This window comes from Pseudoliparis swirei, chromosome 19 (assembly GCF_029220125.1).
Source record: "Pseudoliparis swirei isolate HS2019 ecotype Mariana Trench chromosome 19, NWPU_hadal_v1, whole genome shotgun sequence".
NCBI lineage: Eukaryota > Metazoa > Chordata > Actinopteri > Perciformes > Liparidae > Pseudoliparis > Pseudoliparis swirei.
The window spans coordinates 13,724,214-13,741,053 of NC_079406.1; the positions used below are offsets into that span (position 1 = coordinate 13,724,214).

A 16,840-nucleotide genomic window follows, 5' to 3' on the forward strand; every position below is an offset into this window, starting at 1 on the left:
AAACAATGTATTTAAAAACTACTGTTGGTTTTATAAAGCGGTGAATGATTTAGGGCCAGAAGACATTTATGATCTTCTGCTACGCTATTCAGGTAAGCAGGTTCCCATCTCAAGTATTGCATTCAGATTAGGAAAGACTGAACAGACAAAAAGATATGGCTCAGGGCCTGAACGCGGAGTATCGGGTAGACCTGCACACACAGGACCTATAGACTTGAGTTATTATCTATGCTGAAGCTGCTGCCAATCTGGCATACATCTGCAGGAAAGCAATATTTCTACTGCTGTGGAGTCTTCTATCTGCCTCTGGTTTAACACAGCTGGTTTCAGATGTTTTTCTAATAGTTACGGACAAGTTTAAATGAAACCATCTAGTCTATAAAGGTGTCTTAAAATGTGGCACATCTTGTAGACTTGGCAGAGAACCCTCACTCCAGACTTGCCTCTCTACCTGTTACCAGACTTACCTGCCAGGAAGTGAATCCACATGTGCGGAGGGGGTATGAAGGAGTAATCGTGGCAGTTCTTTCCTCAGGGTTTTGATTTCCGAAATATTATTTGTCACTAAGATTTTAGATCATAGAGTTTAAATGGGTGGTTTTCAGTCGTAAATATTTGTCTTGCTACCCTGGAAACTATGTACTTTGTTAATATTACATATTTATTCGAATCTAATCCAGTTCTAAATATAGTATTTTTCTTTCACAGTAATACAAAAGATCAGAAGCATTATGGTAAAACATTGTTTTGCTTTTCTTCAAGCGTTCTGAAATGATTCATAAACAGGAAGGAAGATAATTGAAGTAACTGGAGTGATGAGTAGATATCAGAAAGGGCCAACAGAGTTGTAAGATTGAAAAAGAAAAAGGTGAATCTATAGACTGAGAAGCTCAATGCAGAAGAAAAAGTTCTGCATGACATCTAGTCATGGATTTGAATTCAAATTGGTGTGTTTGGGGGGGAAATGAGGTAAAAGTCCAGAGATCACAGCAATCTTCATGCCCCTCATAAATCTTATTTCAATCTGAATTTGCCCAGCAGCCATTGTTCAATTTTCTGAGTAGCTGAAACCGAAGAAAGAATGTTTTGACAGATTTGTATTTCCTGTTATCTGATGACCAGTTGCTGGTTTTCTCTGGTTTGGTTCTTGTTCCTAAAAAAGAGTCATGTGTCAGTGGCAGCGCTTGAGGTAAATGGGCTCGATGTCAGGGAGTCAAGTACCGGTGATGCGCTGGGCAGTTTGAACTCTCTGCAGAAGTTTGCGGTCTGAAGCAGTTCCCAGACCGAACGGTGATGCCGTTCGTAAAGATGCTCTCGATGGTGCAGTTGTAGAAGTTCACCAGGATCTGAGGAGACATGTGGATCTTCTTCAGTCTCCTTGGGAAGAAGAGAAGCTGGTGTGCCTTCTTGACCAGGGTTGAGGTGTTAAAGGTCCAAGAGCGGTCCTCCGAGATGTGGACACCCAGAAACACGCTCAACCTCTGTTGATGGGGATGGGGGCGTGTATGTGGCGTTTGATCTTTCTGAAGTCCACACTGATCTCCTTTGTTTTTCCGGTGTTGAGGACAAGGTTGTTGTTGGTGCACCGGTTGCCGGACCTCCTCCCCCTGTAGGCCGACTCATCGTTGTTGTTGATGACGCCCAAGACCGATGTGTCGTCTGCAAACTTGATGATGGTGTTGGAACCATGTGCAGTCGTGGGTGAACAGAAAGTAGAGGAGAGGAGTCGGCACACAGCCCTGTGGAACGCCAGTGTTCAGGGTGAGGGTAGAGGTGGCGCGACTACCTCACCTAACATACTTGGGTCTGTTGGTTAGGAAATCCGTTATCCAGATGCAGAGGGAGGTGTTGATGCCAAGGTCACCTCGTGTGGCATTCAGTTTAGAGGAGGTGATGGTGTTGAATGCTGAACTGAAATCGATGAACAGCATTCTCACGTAGGTGTTTTATTGTCGAGGTGGGAGAGGGCGTCTTCTGTACACCTGTTCTGGTGGAGGGGGTCCAGTGTGGGTGGTAGGCAGTTTAAGAGATGAGTCTGGACCAGCCTCTCGAAGCACTTCATGATGACGGGTGTAAGAGCAACAGGGTGAAATTTGTTGTTTCCATATTTAAGATGGTTTGTCTTTCACCAATAAATGAATGTACTCTTCAAAAACAAGTGTCTCATAAAACAAAAATCTGTTTCTTAACTAAATGTAAGGAGATGGCCAATGCGTTGTTCCCTTTGAGGAGTTTTGAGCATCTTTTTATAATTATCAGGATCATGAGATAATCCTTTATTAGTCATGCAGCAGGAACATTTACACTATTGTTAATTGTAATTGTTTTTCCATTTACTTCCATATTATCGTAACATGCCTAATCAGGATTGTTAGTAGTAACTTTCCAACAACATAAATGTGCATTTGCCTCTTGTTGGCAAGTGGAAAGTTGATGGGTAAATGTTCATATTTATAAATGTATACTCTAACTTCTAAATTCTCCCAAGCGCCTATAACTCACACCTCCCGTGTTCCTTTTTCTTTGTTTGATATTTTCCAGCGTTGCCGTGTGTCGTTTCCCCAACACAGGAGATGATTGGTATGTTCTTGTGGGCGTTGCCAAAGACATGATTCTCAACCCCAGATCCGTGTCCGGTGGCTTCATCTACACCTATCGGCTCGTCAGTGGAGGCGAGAAACTGGAGTTCGTGCACAAAGTGGGTTTGATGCTTAACTTCTCCGAAACTAAACTGTACATTTTATTGCTAATCGCTTTTACAGGTTTATTCTCGAGGAACTAGATTGCAAATTGCTCACATAGTTCCTACCGATTTAGGTACAAAGTGGTATTGAAACTTCTCCAGTCAAACAATACCTGCCGTGGATCCGATTCTGGCCTGATTATGAATATAATGTGTATGGGTGTCAAGACACAAATAGTCAACCAGGGGCTGCAACGCTTCCGCTGCAGTTTTGACGGTTTGTGGCAACATCGGCTTCCTTCCACATTGTGCCGGTGGAAGCCGCTGCTACTATTATTTAGCTTGACTGGCAGATGCAGAACGCATAACTCATGGGTGAGACTGCAAAGCCTGGTTTTAATTTCACAGGTCTGTGATCAGGGTTTTTCCTGGGTCAAAATGGGTCTTCTGTGCTCCAAAATAATATTTTTGCTGCGCACGTTTTGTGTCGCTCTGTCCATTCACCTCACAGTTGCGTATTGATCAGCCAAGAAGACACGCTTATCAACTCGATTACTATTGATCAAATCAGAACGAGGGTTCGGCTGTAGCCTACTTGAAACATACTATTGAGAACATATTCGCTGACATGCACCTGATGAACAAAGTTTTTTTTTTTTTCCATCGCAGACTTTTTTTTGCCTTAAGGCACAATCACACCAGACGCGACTATAAAAAACGCAGCCGCACCAAAAACGCCTTGGCAAAAATGTGACGGGCAAAACAGCGCTGTACGCCTGTGGAGCGGACCTGCGTGCGCAACCAACCATTGATTTTTGGTTCAATATTTTTTTTTTTTAAAGAAAGGAAAGAGTACGGCGAACACCACCAAAACAAAAAGTCACCTGCACCAAAAACCTGATCGGTGCATCTCTAATATGAACCAATTTCCTCCCAGCAAAAAGATGACTGTCTTTTTTGGGACTTTGGCACAGAATTCATTTTCTTAATTTGTACATGCAGATTGTCAGGATGGATGATCTTGAGACATAAAATGCTTTCAATGACACAGCTCATGTCTTTTTATGATTTCATGATGATCTCTCGTCTTAATAAGACTGCAGACTGATGGAAGATATCGGTCCGAATCACTGAGGAAGTCAAAAGGTCATTAATAGATAATTGTTGGCTTTCTCTATCCTAAACCTGCCAGACTGTTCGTTTCAAAGAAGCATCTGTGTTGGAAACTGTTTGGAAGTGGGCGGGCACAAAGTATGTGGCAGGTGATTCGATGAAGAATCTGTCAATCAAACTCTTTAGCAGCAAGTCTCGCGACTTGAAAGCAAAAACACGGAAAAGACGAGGAAACGCATTTTTAACACGCATTTAATTTGAAATGTTTTACTTATAATTAATTCATAACATCTATTTATCTGTATTTCCATTATGACCTGTTGGTGTCTGACTGAAGTGGTCATCTGGTTGTATTTCTACCAGACAGCAAAAGAATATGTCTGAATTTCTCTTCCCCCCCCACAATTTGTTCTGCAGGCTGAGGTGATCGTGAACTACCATGTTGGTGAGACGGTGTTATCCCTCCAGAAGACCACGCTGATCCCTGGAGGTTCGGAGTCCATGGTCTACACCACTTTGTCTGGAGGCATCGGCATTCTGGTCCCATTCACCTCACATGAGGTATAACACACACATGTTGCTGTTGCCAGCCCTTCTTTCTACGCAGTCTTTTTATATAAGGGGCCAAATCTTTCATTACGTTTTCATTTATTATAAATGAGACAGAAAACAAGAGTTGGCTCATTCAATACTTCCCCATCGGTCCTCTAAGTTAAGGAGCCCGTGACTTATTCTCTGCTGCACCGTCCAGCAAATGGATCGGAATAAAAGCCGTGTGTACACGTGAGACGGGAACCCGTCCAGACACAGATGCTCGAGAACTTTATAATTTGAAAGGGAATGAGCAGCGGTGATTTAGACATAATGAAGTTTATTTATGTTGTGCAAGATCGTTTTCACGGTTTATTTCTGCCGCACGTGGCATGCGGAGGAAATGGTCGGAGCCCTCGAAACTCGAGAAGAGACGCAGCTGAGACGGTCCAGTGTGAAAGGCTCTGACCTCACGGAGACGCCGCAATGACAAGCAAGAGGTTCTGCACACGCCTACGAACACAGGCAGTGTGGCCCGGGCGTAATGCATCATGGTTAATGGGAGCCGTCTCATTTGATGAACCTTTGTTTTCTCAACTCTGTTTTCCTCATTGAATGTTTTTTAGCCATTTTTTTGACCACCTTATTTGAGTTTTTTTCTCATGTTTCCCGTTCTTTGTCTTTTTGTCCAGGACCATGACTTCTTCCAGCATTTAGAGATGCACATGCGCTCTGAATAAGTTTTTTCGAGAAATCATAGGTTAGGGCACTTATAAGCTCGTTAGCTTCAGCCTCGACCCTTTCGGTCAGCCACTTTCTTCATTTGTTGAATTATGAGTGTTGTATATTTTGCTGATTGAAATAAACTAAATCATCATCAACATGTAACCTGTTCTGTTGTGACTCTGCTGTCTTACTCCTCTGACTACATCACATCATCATCATGTAGTCCTTTGGTCTCCAGAAGGATGGAGCTCTGTGTTGTGTGAACATGTTTTGAGGAGCTGACTCCATGAGTTATTGTATCAGAGTGAAACATGGAGAGCACAGCTCCTCTCACATCTCTAACATGTCTCACATAGTTTATAGCAGTGATTGTTCGGTGTTGTTGCCTGTGTTTAGCCGTATGGCTATATCTCTGCATGTACATTTAGATAAGCCATATTCAGCTCAGAGCTTTCTTTAGCTTAGAGCAACAAGTCATGATCTTGTTTAGCTAATAGCAACAGGTTTAGCTCAGAGTAGGCCTAACAGGTCGTGGCCTTCTTTAGCTCAGAGCAGTAGCTCACATGTAGGCTACTTATATCTGATCCAATGACATCTGCACACTTCTAGATTAGTAAAGGAAGACAATCTTTGGTATTTTCTAATTCTTTATGTCAAGCACAAGTTAACTACTCCCCTAAAAGAGGAAGCCTTCAGAATTAGTGGTAGCATTGCATTAGGATTACATTGCTGTATTTGAATTGTATTGCTGGATCTCAATTCCTCTGATTCTTCCATCTGCAGTTAATCTGCTCGCATGATTTACATCATCAAAGTGTTGCCTTCCAAGAGCTGTTCCAAATGAAAAGTGAATGTCAGATGTATGAACCGTCCTGACTGAGCTTCACTGAAGCTTCATACCTGCTACAAGCTCAGGTCAAAATGGTGTTTAGTATTATGTGATTTATAGGTTGGCTCAGATTGTTTATCATTGATGTTTGTTCCTGCTGTTTGATTGTCGTGCTCAGACATCAGCTGTGTTCTTAGTGAAGCAATAGGTGTCAGATTGACATCCAAACTGAGGGTGTCAGGGTCCTTAAGCTGCCCTTCATAAACAAGCGAGGTTCCCAACCACATAGGGGTCCTCCTCCAGTGGGAAATCTTCACACTGGGTCCAAATCTGTGATACCCGGCTGTCGGGGAGACCGACTTATTAGCCTGAAACAAGTGATACAATGGTGGCTAATGTATGAAGTTATCATGGCTTCACCGCCCTAAACCGGCTGCAACCGTCTTGTGTGTGTATATTTTGGGGTGTACGTTTGTTACCTAGGTCAGAGGTCACTGAACAAGCCATCTTCCAGTGCCTTACTCACACTGGCAGGGGGTCAACACACCGTGTCACTCTCAATAGTTGGTGTTACAGGTCCAGCCTTTCCCATTAGAGATTAAAAATGAAATTCGTGGCAGACTTTGAAGACATAAGTGTTTATTCAAAAAGAACATATTTCTCCCTTTAAACCCCCAACATTTGAAGAAAAGAAAAAAACATCCCGTCAGTTGAACCAAATAAAAAGCACAGACAATAACAATTTGGACACACAAAAAAACATCAGCGTTGACAATTTCTCCTTGAGATGTCGATGAGGCCTTTGAGTCCATCTTTGAACGGTTGTGGCAGATTATTCACTCCATTGTCCAGCAGTACACTCGTATCAGGGCACTGCAGAGAAAATCCCCTCACTGCAGCTTCCTGGTCCTGTAAACTTGGAAATGGGTTGGTGCCAAAGTCTGACACTCGTGTCAGTGAGCCCACTTCCTGGTCGTACCAGTCTGCAGCCACAGATGCATTTGGCAAAAGGTCTGTCGACAGCTTCTTTGGGCATCCATCTCTGGCCAAGTAATTTGGTATCCCCCTCCCTGTAATAATAATTCAATGTGGCTGTCACAACCATGCCATGTATTGCAACATGCTTCTTCTAGTATTTGATTAAACATGTTTTAGAAACATTCAATAGTAAAACATTTTGAAAATAATTATTCACATTAAAAAAGGCTTGAAAGACCAACCCGAAGACATACCAGGAATCCTGTGTGCATTCCATGCTTGCACAGTTCGGTTAACACCGATCTGGGCCAACTGGCATGTCAAAGATGACACACAGAACCGAGTCATCAGGTCCTCCATGTCCAGCTCCTCCTGATCCACCAGTTGGACTTGGACCAATGCAGCTTTCAATGGGTAGTTAACCCGGTTGTTGATTTCTGGCCAGATTCTCTCGATTCTGTGATTCTGTCATTGCAAAATAGACATTTTCAGATTCTTGATAAACAAATATTTTCCCCCCCCCAGACTAACTTACTTTCACACATTTCAATATCTTCAGTTAACATTCTGAATAATTAATGAAAGTGTGAAATAGTTATTTAATTACATGTTGATTAATTGTGTTGCATCAAACAATGCAACGATTAAGTGAGAAGGTGATTCTTGCTGTGTACATGAATATTAAACTTCCCGTCGTCACCACTGTCGCTAACATATCCAGGTTTAATTATTTATTCTTTATATTGACTAATTAATATTCTTCTAACGTTACCCTGCTATGTGTTTGCATCGTTAAAATATCCCCGTTTAATTCTCTATTCTTTATATTGATTAATTCATATTCTTCTAAGGTTAATACGAATATGTATCACTGGCTTTTATTTTGACTTTCATTTTAAGCACTTCCATTCTGTCGTTTTTGGTTTCAGACAGCAGAAACGAAATACGGAGGTGGTATTCCGTTTTTCCGTTTTTGGTTTTCAAACGGAAAACGAAAAAACCACGTGATTTCCGTGTTCCGTATTTGGAATGAAACGAAAAAACAAAATAACATTACGTACACGGACTGTGTTTGTCCCCTAACGTTGTTTTGTGATCAATCAAAAAACTAAAACTGTTTCTGATTCTGATTCTGATCAACCACAACATTAGCGCTGCTGAAAACATGACGTCACAACTGGTCCGACGGTTCCTAAAAAAATAAACAAACAAAAACTCCGTGATTTCAAAGCCTCGTCCAGCTGTTTACTGACGTTAGTTAAGTTTAGAAAATAGAGAGGGAGAGAGAGAATTCAAGAGAAAAGGGAGAGAGAGAAGAGAGAGAGGGGGAGAGAGAAGAGAGAAGACAGAGGAGAGAGAGAAAAGAGAGAGAGGAGAGAGAAAAGAGAGAGAGGGAGAGAGAGAAAAGAAAGAGAGAGAGAGAATTCTTATTCCGTTCTATTTAACAGGGGCTTGTCTAGGATTTGCGTGGCCAGACTGAAAAAAAATCATAAGGCCTCTCTTGTTCATAGGGCCGGGCCAAATGTGGAGGCGGGCCGTATCCGGCCCGCGGGCCTTAGTTTGAGGACCACTGCTCTTGGCTGTTGATGTCTATCAATATCGCTCATTTTGAAAATGATGTCAGAGGGCAATACGGATCTGTATCAGACCAGCGAGGAGGGCAATACGTGGCTGGCATGATGCCCATTAGCCAATCAGAACGCTTGTACTGTTGTTGCTATATAATAATTCATCTTTATTCATAAAGAAAATGTAAGCTAGCTGTCTGATGCTGCCAGAGGAGACGCAGCATCATCAGTGTATTGATGCTTATACTTCAACTCTGGCATAATATTTTTTTGGCATTGGGTGCCCTTTTTTTTGGTTTGAGCACCTGCCCCCCAAAATGTCTGTCCACGTGCCTGTATATATGTATGTACAGTATATACGTGTGTGTGTGGGAGAGAGAGATCGATCAAAAGGTTGTTATTGTGTTAAGAACCTTTTTTAACATAAGATTAAAACAATTAAAAAGTCATTTTCCTACAAAGCATTCATTCAGATTTCTTCTCAGCATGGCTGTCTCTCGGTCCCTCGGTCGGTGCACACAGATCTCCGTGTGGCTGAACCCTGAGGAACGTTTTGGGTTGTAACTTGCAAGAGGCTCCACCCTTTAATGAAAAAAAGCAAGTCTCACATTTCCCCACTTCCTCTTTCCGCCCACAACATTCCCTTCCCGTTATCTGTCAGACTGCTTCTCTGCATGAAAAACCAAAACAAGGTGCGTCGCTGTGTGTTTTTGTTAAAAAAAACTCCTGTAATCTTTGAGACTGTTTTTACAATCTTGCATTTCTGCCTTCTTAAAGTTGTTTGTAGGGGAGAGAATGAACTTGGTTTGATTAATAATGTGTTCTACTCCAACAACCTCAGGCAGTGTGAGGAAATGGAGGAAACTGAGTCAACAACTATAGAGAGAACAACAGGACAGGATGGACATCAAGCGGCAGACCACATGCTATCGAAGTCCAGCAAACCTCTTCATCGCTTTGTCCAAAAAGGGCCCAGGATTCTTGGGGTAACACATTAAACAATGCAGGGACACATAAATTATGCTTTATGAACTTGGATGTTCAAGCAAAGAGCAGCTGCAAAGTGTCATTCTACTCTCTGTACTTAACTCCATCTCTCTATCTCAGATTGTCATTTTAATCTGTGGCTGTGCAGAGGTACTGATGGGATTTGTGCTGACCCGAGAAGAGGACCACACTTCTCATGTAGTCTACATCCCCTTCTGGCAGGGAGCGCTGGTACATAACATTTGAGACATGCTCTTCTCTTCAAAGTTGCAATATACAGTAGTAGTTCCTTCAAGCTCCTGACAACTTTGTATTAAGTATTTAGTTTCAAAAGTATATCTTTGTTAAATAGCTCCAAAAAAAGTTGTTTTTAACTTTCTACTCCGGTTCTGAGGATCTTTGATTACTTATCCATCGTGGCAGAGAAATAAACCTGACATGTGACCATGGCTTGAAAAGCCCTATACAATCATCAATACATATTGGGTGAATGACAAAGATAAATTAGTGCGATTATAATTGTTTTGTTTGTTTTAAGTTTCTTATCTGTGGAAACCTGTCCATCTACACGGAGATACATCCATCCAAGAAGATGGTTTGTATATTAGGATTTTCTGATCTAGTTTTAGTGTTTAACTTTACATCTCTTTCTTTCTTCATAACTCACCTAATCATGTTGCACTTATCTTTCCTAGGTGACTGTCTGTCTGGCTATGTATATGGTTTCACTTTTGGGACTCGTGGTCTCTATTGCCTTCCGGATCTCCTTCTTCACCGATTTGAGGTTCAGATACAACTCGAACAAATGGTCCCTTTACAAAATGGTGAGTTACAGCACATATGTTTGAGGCTAAATGGATCCATGTTCCCTCTGTATGAATAACTTTCTCTTTTGCTTTTCCTTTGGCTTTAGGACCAGCTTCTTGGTATTGAAGGCATATTGTTCACCTCCTCTCTGTGTGTGTCCGGGCTTCTCATCTTCTTGTCTGCTGTAGCACGCTTAGCTCTGAAATCCACACACACCGGGGTAAACACTCTCATCGTTGCTTCATCTTGAACAAGCTTTTTCCACTAACATTAGAGATTCATAATTCAAATGTAACCATTTGGAGGGAGATATGTTTGAACAGCAGACAACAATAGAATAAGTGAAAGCCACAAATACAAACAGTAAAAGGAATACAAAATGAAAGAATTAGTAGAGAGGAAAAAACATCTGTTGACCTTTCCAAAGTCCTCCAGACCAGTGGTTTCCAACTTTAAACAAAGCATTGTCTGTGTGTTACACCTCACCATCAGTTGTATATTTCTGTGGATTACGGAAAGAGAAACATATCCCATAATAGAGCGTTGTCTCCATGGGTGTTAATGTAATCAAACCCTTCAGATCATCTGACTCCTAGGTATGGTTGACATAGGTTCACATAATCTTAACCTCACTAAAAGAAGCCCTGACTGAATCCAAATCCAAAATGTTATTTATAATGTCTTTCTAACCAGAGAAGCCTCCTAGAGGAAAGGTTGCATTAACGAGTCAAACTAACAACATAACAGTCAATGCCACACAATCCGAATTAAACAGAAATACAATAGTAAAATATCCAACACAATGATATGGAGATATTTCTCGAGACAATCCAAATGACACCTAAACAACCTAAACAACACCTGATGAATACTATTATTAACCAGCTGTATGTCTGTCATCATGTTATTGTCCTCTTCCCTAACACATGGCACCTCTGTATCATCCACAGGTTATTGTCCTGCACATCCCGGCTCCACCGAGCAGCACATCAAACTAATCTCAACCTGTTGAGGTATTCTTCTCTAGCTCGCACCCTGTGAGCGCGTCATCATCGTGTACATCACACATGGATGCCACGCCCCCTAGTGGCCTAAACAGCTCAGCCACGTCTTGTTTTAGTCTACTTACTGTCTGGGTCCGATAGGAATGAACACAGCTATGGCACATGGTGAACTTACGCATCAAGGCGAACATGTTTTAATACCGTTACTGTACTAAAAGTCAGAGGTATGCTATTTGGAACAAATCGTTTGTCTTTAGCCACCAATTACTCACAAATGGCTGATCTGTGCTGTGAATGTGCAACTCTCAACAAAGAGGACAAAGGCCTGTCGCTCGCTCCATAGCTACTTCCATCACCTGCTCCGGTCGCAACAACGTCGAATTCTCTTTAAGTCATGTCATATTTTCAATAATGATAAATCCAAAATAAATTAACATATCTGTGTGTGTATGGGTCAATTTATAGTTCATATTGCATACAATTAGTTTTGTTTTTTAACCCTTATGTCATTAATAAATGTTATCATTGTCAATGTTACCTGCATTATTAATACAGTTTGTCAAGTGTATGGTTATTGAAACTTTTGATAATCAATGTGAACCTCTAATTAGCTGCAGATATTTTAGCGTTTTGGTTACAGGTAATTGCAATTTAAGATGTATAGTATATTGACATACATTTGGCTTGTAATATACTCATCCATCCAGCATGTTTTTTTAAAGCGCATGACTGTATACATTCACCTACATGGATATAAAAAACCTGCAGCAAAACTTTTTTTTGTGCCTGTGAATGTGAAAAAATATATATTTAGCTTCAGTTTCAGGCACAATACATTCAATGTATATGGTCTTTGTTAAAGAATAAAATGATTGTCTAATTGATTATAGACACTGTGTGTATATATATATACACATATTCTGCAAGTCACAGGGCACATGGGCAGACAATGAATCAAGATCTGCATTTTAAATAAAAGATACAAAGTTGAAGGTCCAACATTTTAGGTATATTAAAATGTTTTAAACCATTTCTACAGTCAGATAAAAACCAGAAGCAAATATCTTGCAATCATATAGCTTTTCAAACGGGTTAGAAAGACACCATATCACCTGCCAGACTCATCAACAATGTATAGCGCAAAAAAGCAATGACACCAGCAATGTTTGGTCATTGCATTGAGTAGACAAACAGTAGTTCATTTTAATGGAAGCCTTCCCCTGGTGTGGGAAGATAAATCCAACAGAAGCTTTTCTTTTTGCCATATTTGGTCCATGTGCATTCATTTACATGTTGGATGTTGACAGTATTTAATAGACATAGCTGGCTGTGTACAAAGACTGCAATAAGGCTGTGTCAGCTGCACTGGAGGGTTTGTACTCTCCTTTGGCAGCCAGACCATTGATCTGAAGAGCGCAACACAGGGGGAAAGTACAGGCAAAGTCAAATCGGAGTGTTAATGATCAGCCTAGGCCACATTATTGCAAGACTATAAGGATAAAATCAATCATTTACCAGTCAGTCTAGAGTTGTGTAATAAGACATGCAAGTCATTTAAGAGCCAGGTCTGTGCACAGTCCAACTACACATTATTTATGATTAGTGATTGCAGTTCATGTCCTCAGAGACTAACCTTGGCCCTGCTGCAGAAAGCTTCCTGTGCAGCTGCCTTATTGGCAGCTTTGCCCTGCCAGGCTGCAAGAGCAGAGGCCTGGAGTGCACGGCCGTAAGAGAAGGTCAGCTTCCAGGGGCGATGGAGGGGCACCTGGTTGATGGCGCTCAGGTTGCTGGAGGCCTCCTCCTCACTCTGGCCTCCAGACAGGAAGCAGATACCTGGAAAACACAAAGCAGCGTGCCACTGAGAACAGAGTAGTTGGTGCTTTTCTTAAACCGGTTTGCGGAGTGGAAAGGTGACACTCACCAGGCACAGAAGCAGGGACGGTGCGCCTCAGAGTGGTCACTGTGGCCATGGCAACCTCCTGAGGGGTGAACTTCTTAGTGCAGGAGTGTCCAGCTGTGACCATGTTGGGCTTCAGCAGGGTGCCCTCCAGGTACACGTGGTGATCGGAGAGAGCCTTGTACACAGCAGCCAGGACCTAAATCATGAAGAGGCATCTTTATTACTCCACGTGCCTCAAAATATAATCTGATGAGAAAATGTTTTACTGCTGGTGGTTTGACTGACTGCCAAACATCATGAACCAACCTTCTCTGTGACGTACTGGCAGCGCAGCAGGTCGTGGTCTCCGTCAGGCAGGATCTCTGGCTCCACAATAGGCACCAGACCATTCTGAAGAACATGGACGCCAATATAATATAAATGACTTTTTGATTGTCATTTTTATTTTTTACGGTGATGATCGTGCACACACACGGACACACACCTGTTGGCAGATACTGGCATATCTGGCAAGGACATTGGCGTTCTCTGCAATGGCGAGAGCCGTTGGGCAGCTCTCTGAGATCTTGAGCACACATCTCCACTTGGCAAAGTCACAACCGTCCTTCTTATACTGCGCACAGCGCTCCGACAGGCCATCGAGACCTGCAGTGTGTTATGTGTCCAGAGACATAGTTAGCAATAAAAACAGCTTGCACTTTTGGGCATACAATTAGAAAAACATAAATGTTCACCCTGTGTGGTGGTCTCTCCATTAGTTCCATTTAGACCTGCTGTGCCTTTGTCCACCTACAAAAAGACAATAAAAAAATAAAACATACTCATTAACATACGAGGTTCAACACATTGAAGATGTGTGCATGCCACGCTGCACTTTTAGGCTCCTCACCTTGATGCCGACGACAATGCCCTGGTCCTTGATGACCTGGGGGAAGAGCGTGCCACTGTCTGCTTTCTGGTAGAGTGTCTCATGGAAGAAGATGACCCCACCGACGCAGTTGGCGATTGAGGGGTCAGTGGTGAAGAGGAGGTTACGGAAGTAGCGACGGTTTTCCTCGTTGTTTTCCACATTGATTTTCTGGAGACGCTGCCCCATGGTTCCTTGAAAGAATAAGAAGGTATGGAAGTCATTTCAGTTGCATGCACACACATACACACCTCATACAGAACAAATAGAAACTAGAGGCTCACCTGTTGATTCATCTGCAGCCAGGATTCCCTTTCCAGGAGCCACGATCCTTTGAGCAATGTCAGAGAGCTCCTTCTTCAGCTCCTGAGTGAGGGATGGGAACTGACGAGTCATCCTAGAAGACAGCAACAAGTTAATTCACAGTTGGTTAGAAAGTCCTAAAAGACTGAAGTATGAGGAAGATTTTTTTTTCTCCATCAAAGCACAATGAACCCTTCTGGTGGCCTCTGACTTCCTGCTTATCTTGCATCACCTCTGTAAATATTTGTCATGCATGGTTGAACTTTGGCCTTCAAACATTTAGTGCCTAAAATCCTGAATTCCTAATTGAATAAAATGTTATTTAGGCTACTACATGACGCCTTCTAATACTTTTAGCAGAAGACAGAAAAAAAGCACAAAATACGCCTGCACCACAATATGAAGGCCAATAATTAGAATAAAGTAATTTCTGAAGTTCTACACAGTTTAGACTGTAGCAAACGTGCATATTAAGACAACTGCAAACACTCCTTTCATCGCTGCAGAGCGAACTCATTTCGCGAATGCATGCAGAATCACTTTGAATGAAAAAAAAGTGGGAATCTGCGACAGAAGGCGAATGCAACCGCATAAAAACCAGAAAACACGTCTTACTTTGGACTTTTTTTCAAACAGCGACGGCAACAGAAGTGTCAAGGGGCCCGTAAAGCCCGGCAGCAGTAGCTTGACTGGTTGAGCAGGCCGAGCACTGAACGTAAAGCGGTATTTATTGCCTGAATGGCGCTGTGGAGGAGGCGCTGCTCGTGAGGTGGCGGGGCGTGTGTTACCCCGGGGAAGCAATTGGCCCGGTCGGGCAGACAGGGGCGTAGTTTGCGTGATATGTCATCAATAGTCCTTTGTGGACTTTAAACTCACATCAGATCCTAACTGGGCGAGCCTAACATTTAAAGCAGAACGGGAACACTTCGTGTCGTCGGAAACACACGTACACGTTGCAAGGTGTGATGCATGCGCACGCAACCTGGAACAGACCCGCCTTCTTATTTTCTTGCTCGATGTGCACTTTGAGAAAAAGAGCTGTGATCGGAGAAACCTGCTGTGATGTTGCATTTCAGGTTCCTTTATTTCGTATCCTTGTTGTAGATCCTATCAGCATGTGATACTGTCTTTGTGTCATTCAGAAGACGGCTCAGTTTTTAATTTCCAGTCACAAAACGGTGGATGGTATTTTTTGTTTCATTATTATTTAATTAATATTTTATTAATATTTAATGTTAATGTTCCAGATTTACATTTTGAATGTCCAAAATGCAATTCATAAAGGGACATCTTTTCTTTTTTTAATTTGATTAATAAACATCCCCCAAATACCTTGAGATCATGAACTGTATATATGGCGTGTATTCTTTTATTATTATTATTAAAGTACAGACAATCAATCACCTTTTCCTTGTTTCCTTGTTTGTTAGATTTCAACCTGTGAATAAACAGAACTCACAATGAATGTAATGAGGAAATCCTGTTCACATTTCAAACCAACATAAATTGTCATCAACTTTTATTTTATGTCATTATATTTGTCATTATAATTGATTAATTTTCAGATAAAATGTGTAATCACAATAGTATAGGATAAAGTGTGAGCGTAGTTCATTTATTGGATACAAATATCCACATAGCAACAAATAAACATGCTGTTCCCCTTGTCTCCGCCTCATGCGTCACATTGCTTGACAAGCACAGCATCCATAAACAGTTGTCCTATCGATTGCTTAAAACTGCCCGAAAAAAAACATGTTTTTTTATCATTTCTCATCGCTCCATTAATGATTTCAGCAAATAGGGATATTTCAACTAATAAGCTGAGGTAGGCAATTCATAGTCAATTAATCCTTCTTGTACACCACCTGGACTCTGAACCCGTTGCAATGTATTCTCTTTAATAGTGCTGATCATAGGTCAGGTTCTGTCCAGAAATCCCTTTGTACTTAAGGACTGACTGAGAAAAAGAGAGTTGAGAAACTCTCACATTTGATTACCAGATAGCACCACAGGAATGTTGGTATCGTTGTTTTGGTTGCACAATAACTGTCCAGTATTTCACAATATTCCAGCATTACAGCTCAAATATATGAATGGATCTTTAGGAGTTGCAATCCAACACAGCAACTCAAAGTATCACTACTGTAACGCCATAATGCGAACATGTTGACATTTCTGATTGGTCTCAGTAATTTCAATAAAGGAAAATCCATGTGCATTACAAAGGGTTTTCTTAATGTTGCTGCAGGCTTGTCACTTTCTTTGGTTATAACACAACATTTTAGGATCTGGGGAATATATATTATTAAACTGCACTCTATATGATCCCCAACAACAAGAGAGGGGAACTTCCTTGAACAGGGCAAGGTGTTAATATTCTCCGATGCAGCTTCAGTCCTAGCAAGCCTCAGATCTTTTCATTCAAGCAGTCGGCAAGACATTCTCTATGAGGTCCTTCAGTCGGCCACTCACGTAACCAACCAGGGAGGTCAGGTGAAATT

General features: G+C 41.7%; 3 protein-coding genes and 1 long non-coding RNA gene across 6 annotated transcripts; 2 read left to right on the forward strand and 2 right to left on the reverse strand.

The window, feature by feature from the left end:
• Positions 1–70: 70 nt before the first annotated feature.
• On the forward strand, positions 71–5,215 carry LOC130209405 (splicing factor 3B subunit 3-like). Its single transcript, XM_056439036.1, has 3 exons — positions 71–2,698; positions 4,214–4,357; positions 5,020–5,215. The coding sequence occupies exons 1-3, from the start codon at positions 2,609–2,611 to the stop codon at positions 5,065–5,067; spliced, it is 282 nt and encodes a 93-aa protein (XP_056295011.1). The 5' UTR covers positions 71–2,608; the 3' UTR covers positions 5,068–5,215.
• Positions 5,216–6,501: 1,286 nt separating this feature from the next.
• LOC130209406 (uncharacterized) lies at positions 6,502–7,359 on the reverse strand. The gene is made up of 2 exons (XR_008834595.1): positions 7,115–7,359; positions 6,502–6,952 (listed from the first exon to the last, which is right to left on the reverse strand). It is a non-coding gene; the product is annotated as an uncharacterized LOC130209406 (long non-coding RNA).
• A 1,554-nt stretch (positions 7,360–8,913) lies between these two features.
• Positions 8,914–12,115, forward strand: LOC130209402 (membrane-spanning 4-domains subfamily A member 4D-like). Of its 3 annotated transcripts, XM_056439031.1 has the most exons (7): positions 8,914–9,120; positions 9,270–9,414; positions 9,536–9,646; positions 9,954–10,010; positions 10,111–10,239; positions 10,329–10,442; positions 11,173–12,115. In XM_056439031.1, the coding sequence occupies exons 2-7, from the start codon at positions 9,283–9,285 to the stop codon at positions 11,218–11,220; spliced, it is 591 nt and encodes a 196-aa protein (XP_056295006.1). In that variant the 5' UTR covers positions 8,914–9,120; positions 9,270–9,282; the 3' UTR covers positions 11,221–12,115. The 3 variants fall into 3 exon arrangements, with proteins under 3 accessions (XP_056295006.1, XP_056295004.1, XP_056295005.1); XM_056439029.1 differs by having other exon boundaries at positions 8,914–9,414; XM_056439030.1 differs by lacking the exon at positions 9,954–10,010 and having other exon boundaries at positions 8,914–9,414.
• A 289-nt stretch (positions 12,116–12,404) lies between these two features.
• On the reverse strand, positions 12,405–15,068 carry aldob (aldolase b, fructose-bisphosphate). The gene is made up of 9 exons (XM_056439028.1): positions 14,952–15,068; positions 14,318–14,430; positions 14,016–14,227; positions 13,861–13,915; positions 13,611–13,771; positions 13,433–13,516; positions 13,148–13,322; positions 12,860–13,059; positions 12,405–12,632 (listed from the first exon to the last, which is right to left on the reverse strand). The coding sequence occupies exons 2-9, from the start codon at positions 14,427–14,429 to the stop codon at positions 12,537–12,539; spliced, it is 1,095 nt and encodes a 364-aa protein (XP_056295003.1). The 5' UTR covers position 14,430; positions 14,952–15,068; the 3' UTR covers positions 12,405–12,536.
• Positions 15,069–16,840: the final 1,772 nt, after the last annotated feature.